The sequence below is a fragment of the Cetorhinus maximus genome, chromosome 9 (genome assembly GCF_964194155.1).
Source record: "Cetorhinus maximus chromosome 9, sCetMax3.hap1.1, whole genome shotgun sequence".
Classification (NCBI taxonomy): domain Eukaryota; kingdom Metazoa; phylum Chordata; class Chondrichthyes; order Lamniformes; family Cetorhinidae; genus Cetorhinus; species Cetorhinus maximus.
This window is the reverse complement of record NC_135887.1, coordinates 129,060,496-129,075,911: the sequence shown is the minus strand read 5'-3', so window position 1 is coordinate 129,075,911 and position 15,416 is coordinate 129,060,496. Positions and strand designations below refer to the sequence as shown.

The 15,416-nt window shown below is 46.8% G+C and overlaps 1 protein-coding gene across 4 annotated transcripts in view; it reads right to left on the bottom strand.

Moving 5' to 3' along the window:
• Window positions 1-15,416, bottom strand: part of gas2a (growth arrest-specific 2a) — a 234,078-nt gene that overhangs the window by 165,438 nt on the left and 53,224 nt on the right. For all 4 annotated transcript variants that reach the window (XM_078549532.1, XM_078549531.1, XM_078549534.1 and 1 more), the window contains one exon: window positions 13,425-13,546. In XM_078549532.1, coding sequence (XP_078405658.1) covers window positions 13,425-13,546 — 122 coding nt within the window. The remainder of the gene's footprint in view (window positions 1-13,424; window positions 13,547-15,416) is intronic.

The window sequence follows — 15,416 nt, the reverse complement described above, 5'->3', positions numbered from 1 at the left end:
ACACCTAATGTATTCGAAAAAAAATGGCATGCTAAGTGAAAACACAATAAACGAAAATCACTTTCCCAAAAGAAACCATGTAATAAGGGTGGGTTGCTGACCTGTAATTATTACATGAAAAAGGTATCTGGCTGGCTTATCGTAACTGGCCCAAAAATCCTCTTTCAACACACTACTTTTACTAATCCACTACTCTTAATAACTTCCTACTCTTAGTAACTAACCACTCTTTTCTACTTACCTCCCACTTGCCGCTTCCCACTCGCCGCTTCCCTCTCCCAACACCCCTTGCTCACTAACATAAAAGCAAAATACTGCGGATGCTGGAAATCTGGAAAACTCTTCTTCCGCCACCTTCGTCTCCGTGCTCACTTCTTTGGCAGGAGCCCTCTCCGCACTCAACAGATTCTTTCACCCGCCTCCAGTATTCTCCCTCCACCTGGATCCCTCCCTCTAGCCTCTTAATTGCACTTGATCTTTTCATTGAGAACTGTCGTGACATCGGCTGTCTCAATTTCTAAAACAAAAACACAAAGTGCTGGAAAAACTCAGCAGGTTTAACAGCATCTGTGGAGAGAAAAATAGGGTTTTGAATTCCATATGACTCTCCTTCAGAGCTAAAGAGAAGTAAAAATGTGATGAAATTTATACTGTTTAAGGCGGGTGGAGCAGGTGAAGCTGGATAGAAGGTCAGCGATAGTTGGGGGCAAAGGAGAGATTGCCAAAGATGTCATGAACAAAAGGACAAAGGGTTGTTGATGGTAGTGGTACTGGCTAAAGGAGGTGCTGATGAAGGCATTAATGTCAGAAAGCAGAATATGAAAATAGCAGGGCAAGGGTAAGCAATCTGGAAAGAACAATATGAACATGTGATAGATGGCCCTTGTGGGGGTGGGGTAGGGGGAGGAGGCGGTGGTGGGAAAAAAGATTGAAAATAGGATAAAAGGTGGGGATAAAACAATGAATAAAAATGAAAAAAAAATAAAAATAAAAATAAGTGGATAAAAAATAAAAATGAAAAAACATAAAAGTTAAAAACCGAAAATGAATATTGAAAAAAGGGGATAAAAAAGGGGTGAAGATGGAGGAGACAGTTCATGGTCTGAAGTTGTTGAACTCAATGTTAAGTCCGGAAAGCGGTACTCTTCTTCCGCCACCTTCGTCTCCGCGCTCACTTCTTTGGCAGGAGCCCTCCCCGCATTCAACAGATTCTTTCACCCGCCTCCAGTATTCTCCCTCCACCTGGATCCCTCCCTCTAGCCTCTTAATTGCACTTGATCTTTTCATTGAGAACTGTCGTGACATCGGCTGTCTCAATTTCTCTGCTCCTCTCACCCACTCTAACCTGTCTCTTTCTGAACTTGCCGCACTCCATTCTCTCAGGTCCAACCCTGATTTTATTATCAAACCGGCTAACAAGGGTGGTGCTGTTGTTGTCTGGCGTACTGATCTCTATGTTGCAGAGGCTGAGCGCCAACTCTCAAACACTTCCTGCTACCTCCCCCTGGGCCATGACCCCACCACTGAACATTAAGCCATTGTTTCCAGGGCTGTCACTGACTTCATCTCCTCTAGAGATCTTCCCTCCACAGCTTCCAACTTCATAGTCTCCCAACCCTGGACAGCCCGCTTCTACCTCCTCCCCAAAATCCACAAACAGGACTGTTCCGGTAGACTGATCGTGTAAGCCTGTTCCTGCCCCACGGAACTCATTTCTTCCTATCCTGACTCCATTCTCCCTTCCCTTGTCCAGTCTCTTCCCACCTATATCCGCAATTCCTCTGATGCTCTACGTCGTATCAACAATTTTCAGTTCCCTGGCTCTAACTGCCTCCTCTTCACCATGGATGTCCAATCCCTCTACACCTCCAACCCCCACCAGGATGGTCTGAGGGCTCTCTGCTTCTTCCTTGAACAGAGGCCCGAACAATCCTCATCCACCACCACTCTCCTCCATCTGGCTGAACTTGTTCTCTCGCTGAACAATTTCCCTTAAATTTGTCTCACTTCCTCCAAATAAAGGGTGTGGCTATGGGTACCTGCATGGGCCCCAGTTATGCCTGTCTCTTTATGGGGTATGTGGAACATTCCTTGTTCCAGTCCTACTCAGGTCCCCTCCCACAACTCTTCTGTCGGTACATCAATGACTGTTTCAGTGCCGCTTCATGCTCTCGTCTGGACCTGGAAAAATTATTCAATTTTGCTTCAAATTTCCACCCCTCTGTCACCTTCACATGGTCCATCTCCGACACTTCCCTTCCCTTCCTTGACCTCTCTGTCTCAATTTCTGGTGATAGACTGTCCACCAATATTCATTACAAGCCCGCTGATTCCCACAGCGACCTTGACTACAGCTCCTCACACCCTGCTTCCTGTAAGAACTCCATCCCATTTTCTCAGTTCCTTCACCTCCATCGCATCTGTTCCAATGATGCCAATTTCCAAAACGTTTCTGACATGGCTTCCTTCATCCTTAACCGAGGTTTCCCACCCACTGTGGTTGACAGGGCCCTCAACCGTGTCCGACCCACCTCCCGCGGCTCTGCCCTCACACCTTCCTCTTCCTTCCAGAAACATGATAGGATCCTCCTTGTCCTCACTTTTCACCCCACCATCCTTCGCATTCAAAGGATCATCCTCCACCATTTCCACCAACTCCTGCATGATGCCATACCAAACACATCATCACTTCACCCCTCCCTGTCGGCATTCCGTAGGGACCATTCCCTCCGGGACACCCTGGTCCACTCCTCTAACACCCCCAACACCTCATCCCCTCCCACGGCACCTTCCCATGCAATCGCAGAAGATGCAACACCTGCCCCTTTACCTCCTCCCTCCTCACCGTCCAAGGGCCCAAACACTCCTTTCAGATGAAGCAGTGCTTCACTTGCATCTCTTTCAATTTGGTCTACTGCATTCGCTGCTCCCAATGCGGTCTCCTCCACATTGGAGAGACCAAACGCAGACTGGGTGACCACTTTGCAGAACACCTTCGGTCTGTCCGCAAGCATGATCCAGGCCTTCTTATCCCTTGTCATTTCAACACACCATCCTGCTCCCAAGCCCACATGTCCATCCTTGGCCTGCTGCAATGTTCCAGTGAAACCCAACGCATTGGAGGAACAGCACCTCATCTTCCGATTAGGTGCTTTACAGCCTTCCAGACTTAACATTGAGTTCAACAACTTCATACCATGAACTCTCCCCTTTTTTCAATGTTCAAGGGCCATATGTCACTTGTTGTTCTTTCCAGAGTGCTTACCCTTGTCCTGCTATTATCACATTCTGATTTCTGACCATAATGCCACCATCAGCACCTCCTTTAGCCAGTATCACTACCATTACCACCCCTTTGTCCTTATGTTCATGACATCTTTGGCAATCACTGCTTGCTCCCTCCTGCTTTCCACTTCCCTATCCCAACCAGCTCGCTCCTTGCCATTCGTTACCTGGCTCACTACCTCATTTTCTCCCTCACACCCACCACCCCTCTCCTAACCCCCTTATTCCCTCCCACTTGCACCTGCCCTAGCCACCTCGCTCGCTCCCTCCCACTTGCTGCCCCTCCCCCAATCCCCTTGCTACATCACTCTTGCAGCCATACTCCCGAGTCTTCTCTCACAACGAAGGCTTGGGAGAGGGGTGGCAATCAAGATACTGAATGGGAAACAGTGAGCAGGTTGAGAAAGGGAAGCAGCGAGCAAGAAGCACCAATGGGGCTGGGAGAGGAAGCAGTGAGTAGGAGGGTGTGAGCAGGTTGGGAGACGGAGGTGGGAAGCAGCAAGGTGTCAGGAGGAGGAAGCAGCTAGCAGGAGAGAATGAGAAGGTCAGGAGAGAGAAGTGGCAAGTGGGAGGGAGGAACAGGGGTGGGAATGCATGAGCAGGATGGAGAGGGAGGCTGCAAGCGGGAGGCAGGAGGAAGTCCGGAGAAGGAACATACGAACATACGTACATACAAACATATGCATTAGGAGCAGGAGTAGGTCACTTGGCCCCTCAAGCCTGCTCCGCCTTTCGATAAGATCCTGGTTGATCTGAATGTTATGTCAATCCCACATTCCTGCCAACCCCCAATAACCTTTCAGGGGGTTAGCAGGAATGTGGGATTGAGGTTAGCTCTGCCTTAAAAATATTCAAAGACTCTGCTTCCACTGCCTTTTGAGGAAGAGAGATCCAAAGACTCACAACCCTCTGAGAGAAAAAATTTGTCCCCATCTCTGTCATAAGTGAGCGATCCCTTATTTTTAAACAGTGACCCCTAGTTCTAGATTCTCCCACAAGAGGAAACATCTTCTCCACATCCACCCTGTCAAGGACCCTCAGGATCTTAAACGTTTCAATTAAGTCGCCTCTTACTCTTTTAAATTCCAGTGGATACAAGCCTAACCTGTCCAGCCTTTCCTCATAAGACAACCCACCCATTCCTTGTATTAGTCTAATAAACCTTCTCCGAATCGCTTCTAATGCATTTACACCTTTCTTTAAATAAGGAGACCAGTATTGTATACAATACTCCAATATCCTGTACAACTGAAGCATAACCTCGGTACTTTTATGATCAATTCCCCTCACAATAAATGATAACATTCGATGAGCTTTCTTATTTACCTGCTGTACCTGCATAGTAACCTTTTGTGATTCATGCACTAGGACACCCAGATCCCTCTAAATCTCACAGCTCTGCAATCTCTCACCATTTAGATAATAAGCTTCTTTTTTATTCTTCCTGCCAAAATGAACAATTTCACATTTGCCCACATTATGCTCCATTTACCAGATCTTTGTCCACTCACTTAACCTATCTATGTCACTTTATAGCCTCCTTACATCCTCTTCACAATTTACTTTCCTACCTATCTTTGTGTCATCAGCAAATTTAGCAACCATTCCTTCAGTCCCTTCATTCAAGTCATTTCCACAAATTGTAAAAAGTTGAGGCCCCAGCACTGACCCCTCTGGCACACCGCTCATCACATCCTGCCAACCAGGAAAGGACCCATTTATCCCAGCTCTCTGCTTCCTGTTAGCTAGCCAAACTTCTATCCATGCCAATATGTTACCCCCTACACCATGAGCTTTTATTTTATGCAATGTGGCACTTTATTAAATGCCTTCTGAAAATCTAAGTACAGTACATCCACCGGTTCCCCTTTATCCACAGCACATGTGACTGCTTCAAAGAACTCCAATAGACTGGTTAAACACGATTCCCCTTTTACAAAACCATGTTGACTCTTCCTGATTGCCTTGAATTTTTCTAAGTGCTCTATTATAGCATCTTTAATAATAGCTTCTAACATTTTCACTATGACAGATGTTAGGCTAACTGGCGTATAGTTTCCTGGTTTCTGTCAATGCTCCTTTTTGAATAAAGGAGTTATGTTTGCTATTTTCCAATCTAATGGAACCTTCCCTGAAACTAGGGAATTTTGGAAAATTAAACCCAGTGCATCAACTATCTCACTAGCCACTTCTTTCAAGACCTTATGGTGGAGTCCGGCAGGACCTGAGGTTTTGTCAGCCCGCAGCCCCAACAATTTGCTCAATACCACTTCCCTGGTGATTGTAATTTTCCCAAGCTCCTCCCTCCCTTCCATTTCCTGATTCACAGCTACTTCCGGGATGTTACTTGTGTCCTCTATAGTGAAGACTGAAGCAAAATACCTGTTTAGTTCATCCTCTATCTCCCTACTTTCCATTATCAATTCCCCAGATAGGAAGAGATAAATGGGAAGCAGGAGGAAGTCGGGGGAAGAAAGCAGCAAGCAGGAGGTAGTGAGGGGGTCAGGAGAGGCAGTGAACGAGACAGCGGTGTGTTTAAAAAGAATATACCAAGCATGCACAGTTACAATACAGTTCTTGGCGTATGCTCAGTAACTGCACTAAAACAAAATGGAGGTTGCACTATTCAGGTATGTTCCATTATTTGCAAATCATGCTAAAATGACAACACGCTATTATAATATGCTTTAAACGGGAGATGCCAGTATTGCATTAACAGTAACATTCTTTTCACTGCATTTTCTTCTTAATACTATAATGCAAGTCCACAGGAACTGGACATTTGCCAGAATTTTAAAATGGCAAATGTCAGGACCAATAATGCACCTCACCACCACATCGTCAGTACTGACAAATAGATTATTTCAGTCATGTCATGAGGCAATAACTTGGATCGGTAGGAATCTTTTCTGTACGTCTTTATATTTGACATCATTTAAATGACATTTGGCCAGGTATAAATGAAAGAAGACAAGCATTTATTTTTTGTGTTCTATCCCAGAGAAGGTGTCCATTTTCAAATTATTGGCATACGTAAGAATCTTGCTCATTTAATGTTATCAAGAATATTATGTTAGTAGTTAATTATTCTATTAGTTTATGTTGACCATTACTGAACACGTTCATTCAGATGTTCATTGGAGTGTAGAAATATAATACAGAACTATGAAAATATATAAAGGAAACTACACTAGACTGTCAAAGTATTCCTTGAAGCATTCAATCTGATTTTAATAACTCTATGGGCTAACAATTCTATTAAGCCTGTTAGTGGGTGTAGGGATCACAATGCTCAATTACCCTGCGCCCAGTGAAAGTAAGGTAGACAACATGCAAACTTTGTGCTACCTGCTCATCACCACGAGTGTAGCATGCAGTCTAGAGCAAAACATGCTGCTGATGTTGCATGCTCAGCAGGGTTCCAGGTGTGTGCATAGCATGCACGAGGTACAGCTAGCCTGCATTTCTTAAAGGTAGCCTGCATCTCTTAAAGGAGGAGCATTCAAGCTACAGCAATTTGTGGAACTATATATGGAAATCTTTAGAAGAAGGAATAATAAGCAGCAAGCCAAACCATACCAGAAAATATTGGCATCATTTGCGTTCAACAGCATTCAACAAGCATCATTTGTGATTATTTGCACTCAAAGGTGATCATTTAGCCATCATTTGAAATGTCAAGTAGCAATCAAATTACTTAATTAGTTATCAATTGACATCAACAATGCTCAAGCAAACACATTTGCAATCAGTTAATAACCTTCACAGTGCTCAAAAGCATTCAACTGACATCAAAAGCAATTGTTCATTAGAAAAAATTCTAAGTTCTAGGGATCACAACAAAATTTGCATAAGTTGCAACATCAATTGACATTAACAATATTATGTCACGGATTTTTCAAAATACCAGTTGATGCAGTTTATGCGTGCATTCTGTAGACTGCCTCGTCCAAAACCCACTGAGACACACCGCAATTTCCAGATTTTGGCGCAAATGAGATCACTGGACATTGCAGGGCATTGTGGCCCAAAATGGCAGGTAATGTCTCAGCGTTCACCGCTATTAGGAAAGGAAAGTCTGTTGTAAAACGGATAAAGAATGCAAGGCCAAGACTGGGGAGAATGTGGATCCCAGACCAAGGAGGGGGAAGGGGGGAGAACATGGGCCCAAGGCCTGGGTGGGTAGGGGGGATGGCAGAATGCAAGACCAAGGCCTGGAAGTACGCGGGCCCAAGGCTATGGGGAGAATGCAGGCCGAGACCAGGGAGAATGTGAGTCCGAGGCTAGACGGGGCAAGAACACAGCTCCAAGGCCTGGTGGAGAATGCAAGACTGAGACTGTGGAGAACATGGGCCGAAGGCTGGGATGAAGATGCAGGGCTGAGGCCGGGGAGAATGCGGGTCTGAGGCCAGAAGGTAGCAAGAACAAAGTTCCAAGGCCGGGGAGATAATACAGGCCGAGGCCGGGGAGAATGCGAGTCCGAGGCTGGGGAGAGAGCACGGTAGCGCAGCCAGGTACAGAGGTAGGACCGAGGCCAGGAATATTACGATATAACGCTGGTCCCAGGCCGGGGGAGGGGGGGATGGAAACAGGGTTCCAAGGCCATTGAGAGAGCCTGGGTCCGAGGCCAGGGAGCAAACGTGGGTCTGAGATCAGGGGAGAACATGGGTACAATGCCGGGAGGAGAACACAGGTCCAAGGCCGGGGACAGAGCACCTGCCGGAGGCCAGGGGGAGAGTGGGTTCAAAGCTGGAAAGACAATACAAGTCCAGATCCATGGAGAGAACACAGGTCTGAGGCCAGGGAGAAAGCGAGGTCGGGAGAGGATGTGTGTCCGAGGCCGGAGGGAGAATGCAGGTCTGAGGCTGGGGAGGGAACATGGGTTCAAGGCCGAGGAGAGAGAGCAGGTCCAAAGCCAGGGAGGAGAAAGGGGTCCAAGGCTGAGGAGAGCGTGGGTCCGAGGTCAGAGAGCAAGCGTGTCACACGTCGGTCCAAAGTTGGAGAGAGAGCAGGTCCCAGGCTGGGGAGAGTATACGGATCCAAGGCCAGGAAGAGAGCAGGCCCAAAGCCAGGGAGAGAAGGCGAATCCGAGGCAGGTGAGAGAACGCGGGTCTGAGGTTGGGGGGTGTGGGGGACAGAATACGGGACCAAGGCTGGGGAGAACGCAGATCCAAGGCTGTGGAGAGAGCGCGAGACGATGGCAGGTTAGGGAGCGCAGGAACAAGAGCAGGAATATAACGTGGGTCCGAGGCTGGTGGGGAAAACAGAGTTCTGAGGTTGGGTGGGAGAATACAGTCCAAGGCAGGGCGGAGAATGCAGGACCAGAGGGGAGAGCAAGGCCACAGAGGCTTCAATTCAAGGCCTGGGTAGCGATTAGAGCCAGGGTGTTGGTGGGGTGGAAGGGGTGGGAGCTCTCCCACATTCAGGCAAGGTGGAGAAATCCCAGATGGTGGAGGGTGGTGAAGCAGAAGGAGATGAGTGAGTTAGTTGGGGCTGAGTGGGGAAGGAAGACATGAGTGAGTGAGTGGGAGCTGATTGGGAAGGGAGGGCATGAGTGAGTGAAAGAGGGCTGAGTGGGGAAGGAAGGCATGAGTGAGTGAGTGGGAGCTGAGTATGAAGGGAAGAAGTGAGTGACTGGGGGCAGAGTGGAGAGAGAAGGCGTGAGTGAGTGAGTGGGGGCTGAGTGGGGAGGGAAGGTGTGAGTGAATGAGTGGTGGCTGAGTGGGTAGGGCATGGGTGAGTATGTGGGGTGGCTCCAATAATGACTATTGATGTCTAATTTTCATTTTTGATGCCAATGATCTTGATGCCTAATGATTGCGTTGCGTTTGGTAGGGAAGAGAGGACTTCCAGGTTCACTGATGCAAACCTTTGTCCAGGAGATTGAAAGGGGGACAGTGTTGATGCTTCCACAGAGGGCCAGGGGACCATCCAGGCATATGTAATGAAGGGAATGAGAGCAGATAGCCACAGAGGTCAATTCATGCAGCCTGGCCCCAAGGGCCTGGCTGCAGTGCCAGAAGTTCAAAGAACTCACAGGAGTGATCTAGGTCAGTGATTGCATCCTCAAATACCATATTCTAATCACTCACTCATTCACTGCTCAATGAGCTACACCCCTCTTCACACAGTCAACAATTGGGTCTCATGCCTAACATTCAGATGCTCCACCTTATCTTCACAATTACTAATGCTGCCAGCCTCACATCCACACTCCATAATTTCCAAGTAATACCAGCTTTATTACAACACACTCACTGACACTTTTCCCTCTCTTGCAGGACAAAGTCACACATAAGAAAAGGAAATAGCCAAGAACCAGCAAGGGACAAATATGCCTGCTTCTCCTGAGCTCTCTGCAGGAGACGGTGCTGCAAATTATTGAGCTGGCAATTATTGACTGAGGCTGAGAACATCCACAATAACAGGGTTTTCTGGCATTATGCACCTTCTCAAATCTATCCTCACCCTTATCCTGCTATCTGGCATGAAGGACAAGTCACAGCTGGTGTGACCATAGGCCTCTTGCTTTCGACCCAACCCTGCTTCCTCCATCCCAACCCCCCTGTTTTACATTTCTGCTTTCAGGTACCGCCTGACAGTGCAGCCTGACAGTTCAGCCTCAATACGAAGGCCCGAGCAAAAGCAGACAATTGATGAAGAAGCACACCAGTTCAGATACTGGCACATAGGGGAAAGATCAGTACATGGTCAGACACTGGGCACAGGTCAGCTGGGTCCAGGCCAGGGGGAAAAGATAGTACCAGTGCCAGGTCCCCTGGAGGCAAGATCACAGATGAGTTCTGCTGCACAGGGCTCAGATGAGGACTTTGATGAGCAGTGAGCTGGAGAATGCTGATGGGCATGTGTACTGAGATGGTAAACAGCCTGTCTTCACTGCCAAGAAGCATGAAGAAGTCCAGCTCTTACCTGACACAGGGCTTCATGCAGATCTTGAAACCCATGTTTTACAGAGTGGAAGTGGTGTCCAACTCCATGATAATACATGTGGAACAAGCCATGACTCAATGTCTCGTTGCTGATTTCTCAACTTCCATTGCATCACAGGACAGAATTTAATGCGGTGACAAGCATCTCATTGGAGAATTGGTAGGAGCCCTGCGACGCTCTTCTCTGGGAGGCCCAATGCTATTCCGAGATAATCAAGCACTTGCCTGGGCAGCATTGGGCCTTCCATCAAATTAAGCCCCAGTGGGGCGGACATTCCGTCCCTGAGAGCTACCGATCAGAGGTCGCTACTCTCCAGTACTAGCAGCACTACCAGGAGCGATGCCCACTGACGGTACTACAGTGGGACCTACCATGAGGATCGCCAGTGGATCCCCATATAGAAGTGATGTGGGCGGGATGGGGCCACGGGAAGGGGTTCACTGGTGAGGGGTGGCAGGGGTTGGAAACAAGGGCAGGGACTGGCTTCCTGCAAGGCCACCTCATCCCAATGTAAGGCCCCGAGATCAGGGACAGAGTGCCTGTGAATGAGGGACCCTCCAGCCCCCTGGTAGGCCACTGACAAACCCAACTAGGTTCACTAGGTGGTCTCCTCAGATGCCAAGTTCCCTGCCTGCCACTGATTTAGTACTAGTGGTGGCAGGATGAGGCCAAAATTGGCCTCCGGGCAGGAAGGAAGGACATGATCGGAGGGAGGCAGGAGGGCGCACCCTCCTACCCGATCACACAGGCCTGGTCTGGAGAATTGTGGGGTAGCAGTGATGCGGGAAAGAAATTTTAAAGGTGCCAGAGTCTGAGTTGCAGATCATGAAGGACCTGCCCAGAGAAAAGGGGTCCCAGGTGCCTTCTTCCTTCCTTCTCCTCTCCTCTTACCCTCATCTTGAGGTCCCCATCAAAGGCCTGGTGGCAAAACTGCACAATCATGAGAGCCAAGTTGTGGAGGATGATGCAGACCACTATGAGTTTGGAGACGCGCTCTGTGAATACTGCAGGGCTACCTCCAAGTGTTCCAGGCAGTGGAATCATTGTTCCGGAGCTCCACTGGTATGCTCCATGATATTCCTGGGCAGATGGCTCTCATTGTATGCACTTTCTCCACATGTGATCAAGTAATGGAGGGGAGTCATGTGTAGAGTGGGTAGCCTTTGTCACCAAGCAGCCAGTCTCTAGTTTATTATGATGACTCAGATATGACAGGAATGGCTGACTAGTGCATGACCAAAGCGGTGTGACTCCTGCCAATACAGTGGGCATTAATCAACACGATGTTCTGTACACAGTCACACACTAACTGATATTAAGGGGCTGGTACCCCTTGTAATTGCAGTACATCTGCCTGTTAATATGTGGCACCTGCACAGACACACAAGTGTGGTCAATGCCTCCCTTCAACACTGGGACTCCTGCTACGTTGGAAAAGCCATGTGGCTGTTCTTCCTGCTTCTCTCTGGTTAAACAGAAGGCTATTTAGTTCCCTCTCCTGGTATGCAGGGCCCTTGTTACTGCCCTGATGTAGCAAAGAACTGTGATAAGTTGGTAATGTCACTGTCTCCCACCTGGAAGGATGCGCTTGCAAAGAGATTGAGGGTAATGACAATCTTCATGGCCACTGGAACAGCCATCCTCACCCTGCTATACGGCTGCAGTTCTGGTGTTCTGGTTGGAGGAAGTAGCACCGTTCAGTGACTATCTCCTTGATGAGTTATGACCACCTCAGACATTGCTTCTGACTGAGACAGAGGTAGGAACTGTGCTCCATGAAGGCCCTAGGTAAGTATGGTCTTCTATTGAGCACCCTCTTCCACTTTCCTGTGTGCACACCTTCCCCTCTCTGCTGGCTATGCTCCATCTCTCTGCCTTTTCAAGTGCGAAGAGGAACCAGTTGCATTGATTTAGGAGTAGAAAGAGAAAGGTGTATGGCACATGAATTTTCAAACTGTACCTGCAAGTGTCTAAACTGCCAGGAATTCCAAATCCAATACTAAATCAAAAACCACATTAAAATTTGGTATTGTTTATTCTGGATTCTCAAAAGTAAGAGAACTTGCACCCAACAATAGCTCCCATTAGTAATAACAAGCTTCCTGTTGACAGGCCTTCAAACTCTTCAGAGCTCCTTGGAAAAGTCAAGCACCATTCCTCTCTGCCTCCAACAACTTTTCAAAACTCTTCCAACACGGAACACTTTTTTCCACTCACTCTGCAGCAACAATAGGTCAAAAGCACCTCATTTGAAAGTCCCATGGTGATTCTTTTAAATAACACCAATGGGGCGGGTCTGTCATGCAGCTGAGAGTGTTTAAGAGAAGTCCAAAATGGCAGCTCGGGCACCATATCAGCATTAGGCGCTGACTAGTATCACAACCCTTCCATTCTGTTTCCAGCGCATGCATGGCACACTTATGCTTACAAACATTGTGTGCCATGGTGGCCATGTCGGGAGTGATCAGGAGCGACTCAGAAACCATTTTATAATCTTCGATCTTCCATAGTACCGGCATCTTTGCAGCCTTTCTGTACTGGCAGATTTCTCTGGATGGAATATACATAAAATTTGTGTGATTGGTATAAGAATGGTTTTGATAAAGCATTTTGACATCAATTGCCAGCTTGATGTATAGCAATGTGTTTCAATGGCATCATTTGCAATAACCAATTATCTTATGTCCTTAAATCTCACTCATACTGGAAAATCAGAAAGGAACTCCCGATCCCCATAAATGACAGGTGTCTTTGCCCTATTTGGTTCTGCAAGTGCTCCTATTTTTGAGAATCCAGAATAAGCGGAAGCAAACTTTAATGTGATCTTAATGCATTGGATTTGGGATTCCTGGCAGTTGACACACTTGTATATTACATTCTTGGTTTTTTTTTTGTAATAATTATTTACTAATTAAAATTCTCCACAAAGGATTTCAAATGCTTACAAATATCAATAGTAGTTTTGGGTGTGGATGTCTTATTTCCACAATGATATATAGCTGAAACTTCATAGAAGTCCAGGTTTAAAAAAAGTTATCTGGAAACATGTTCCCAAATTTACATTGTGATAATGATAATGATGAAAATCGTCATAATTTCATTTTTGTATGGTTGAAGGTTAAACATTAATAAGATGTCACCATCATTTGTAGTACAGTACTGACTATGAACTCTGGTATCAGGCTTACCTTGGAAGCTTTGTTTTCACTATTGTTTTCTTTGAACTTTTCTTGTAATGTTTGTGCCAGCTGACAGAGAAGTGCTCCATTATCCAGCTTTTCCATGAAGCTTTCCGCAGTGATCTCCTTCCCTAGATATAAGCAAAGTCAAGATAAAACATGATGACTGCTGTTCTGTTACATTCCAGTGGTCTTGCAAAGAGCCACAGGAGTAAGAATTAGTAGAAAGTATGTTGAAATCTATCTTCTTTTTCAGTCAGTTTTGAGACTGTTATTTACATCATTGCAATAACACCTATGTGCTTGCTAAATCTTATTTCAAACTTAAATATCCCAAACTTATTTTTAATCTTGCATAACTGTTTTGCTAAGTTTTCTACCCTTTGCAATGTCACAATGTGCATCCATATGATAATAAAAATCATAAACAAAATGAACACTTCTAAAATAACCATTGAAAATCAATATCCACTTATACAAATTTTAAAAGAGCTGAAATTTATATCATACAATGCCACCCCCATCACAAGTCTGCCCTGTAATGATACAGGGCTTTTCAATCCAGTGTTCTTTTCGATTGATATTTGTAGGTTATTGAAATTTTTGTGTATGTTTGCTTAATGATAACCATATTTTCTTACAATCTTTATCATCATATAGAATCTCCTTTCATGCTACTTTTCAAAATATTTTGATTGAGTTAATCATAATCTCCTTACCATACATGACCTCCATGCAGAGGAACATTCAACATTTAAGATAAAAGCAAAATATTGTGGATGCTGGAAATCTGAAATAAGAACGGAAAATGCAGGAAAAACTCAGCAGGTCTGGCAGCATCTGTGGAGAGAGAAACAGAGTTAACAGGTGGAATCGTCCCAGATTTGCACCAATTGCAGTAGCAGGTGGGTAAAACGACAATGGCGGCTTCTCACGCCATATCATCCCAAAGCGCCGCATTAATTATGCATTCCCAGGAAACACACCGTTTCCCTGGCGGGCGGGCTCTCATTCGCCCGCGACGCCATTACCTCATTGCTTCATCACACGGGGTGCCACATTTAAAGTGCAGCTGCGCGCACATCTCTCAGAGCTTCCAGTCCAGGACTGCCGCATGGAAGACAGGGTGACCCCAAAAAGCAAAAAGACTGCAGCCCTCCCCGTTTCAGTGACACATCCCTTGAGCGCCTTTTGAATGCCGTGGAGGTCTGCCATGATGTCCTCTACCCCTGCTCTGGCCACAGGATGGGCAGCAGCATCATTAATCCAGCTTGGGAGGCGGTGGCAGTGGTGGTGGTCAAAAGAGGGCAGCCACCCCGTGCCACTACAGGGTGAATGGTCTCATCCGTTCTGCCAAGGTAATTCACTCTTCTCATCACTCACAACTCACACACTGACAAACCCATCACACATCCACAGGGATCTCACTCATCAAGGGACAACCCCACTAACTCTCACACACACCCTCAAATCTCCATCAGGCTCATACCCTCTCGAGGTTGCGTCCTCATCCTGTCCATGGCTCTACTCACCACACAAACATTCCACGCAGTGCCAAGTGTCCTGCTCACACTCTTTCCATCTGTTTCCATGCAGGAGAAGCCTGCTCTCGTCAGCAGGGAGAGGTCCCAGACTGGGGATGGAGTGGTCCACATTAGGCCACTCGCTCACTTTGAGGAGTGTGCCATCGCGTTGACTGGTGAGGACATACGGTGTTGGTGAGGTCAGTGACGAACACCATCGTGAGGATCCTGGACCACATCATCCCTCTCTCAACACAAATGTGAGTGCTCTCTCTCCTGCGTTTGACTCTGCTGACATGCAGTAATTATCTCTACTTCAGATCACAGGGAGCTCTGCCAAGCGACCGACACCCTCAGCCAACCAGTCCCTCAGCTCCATTCAGGACCTCAACTCCAGCCAAGAGGACACCACCTCCATTGAAGAGCTGGAAATAAGCAGCCTGGAAAACTCATCACAGCGCTTGCACATAACCTGCAC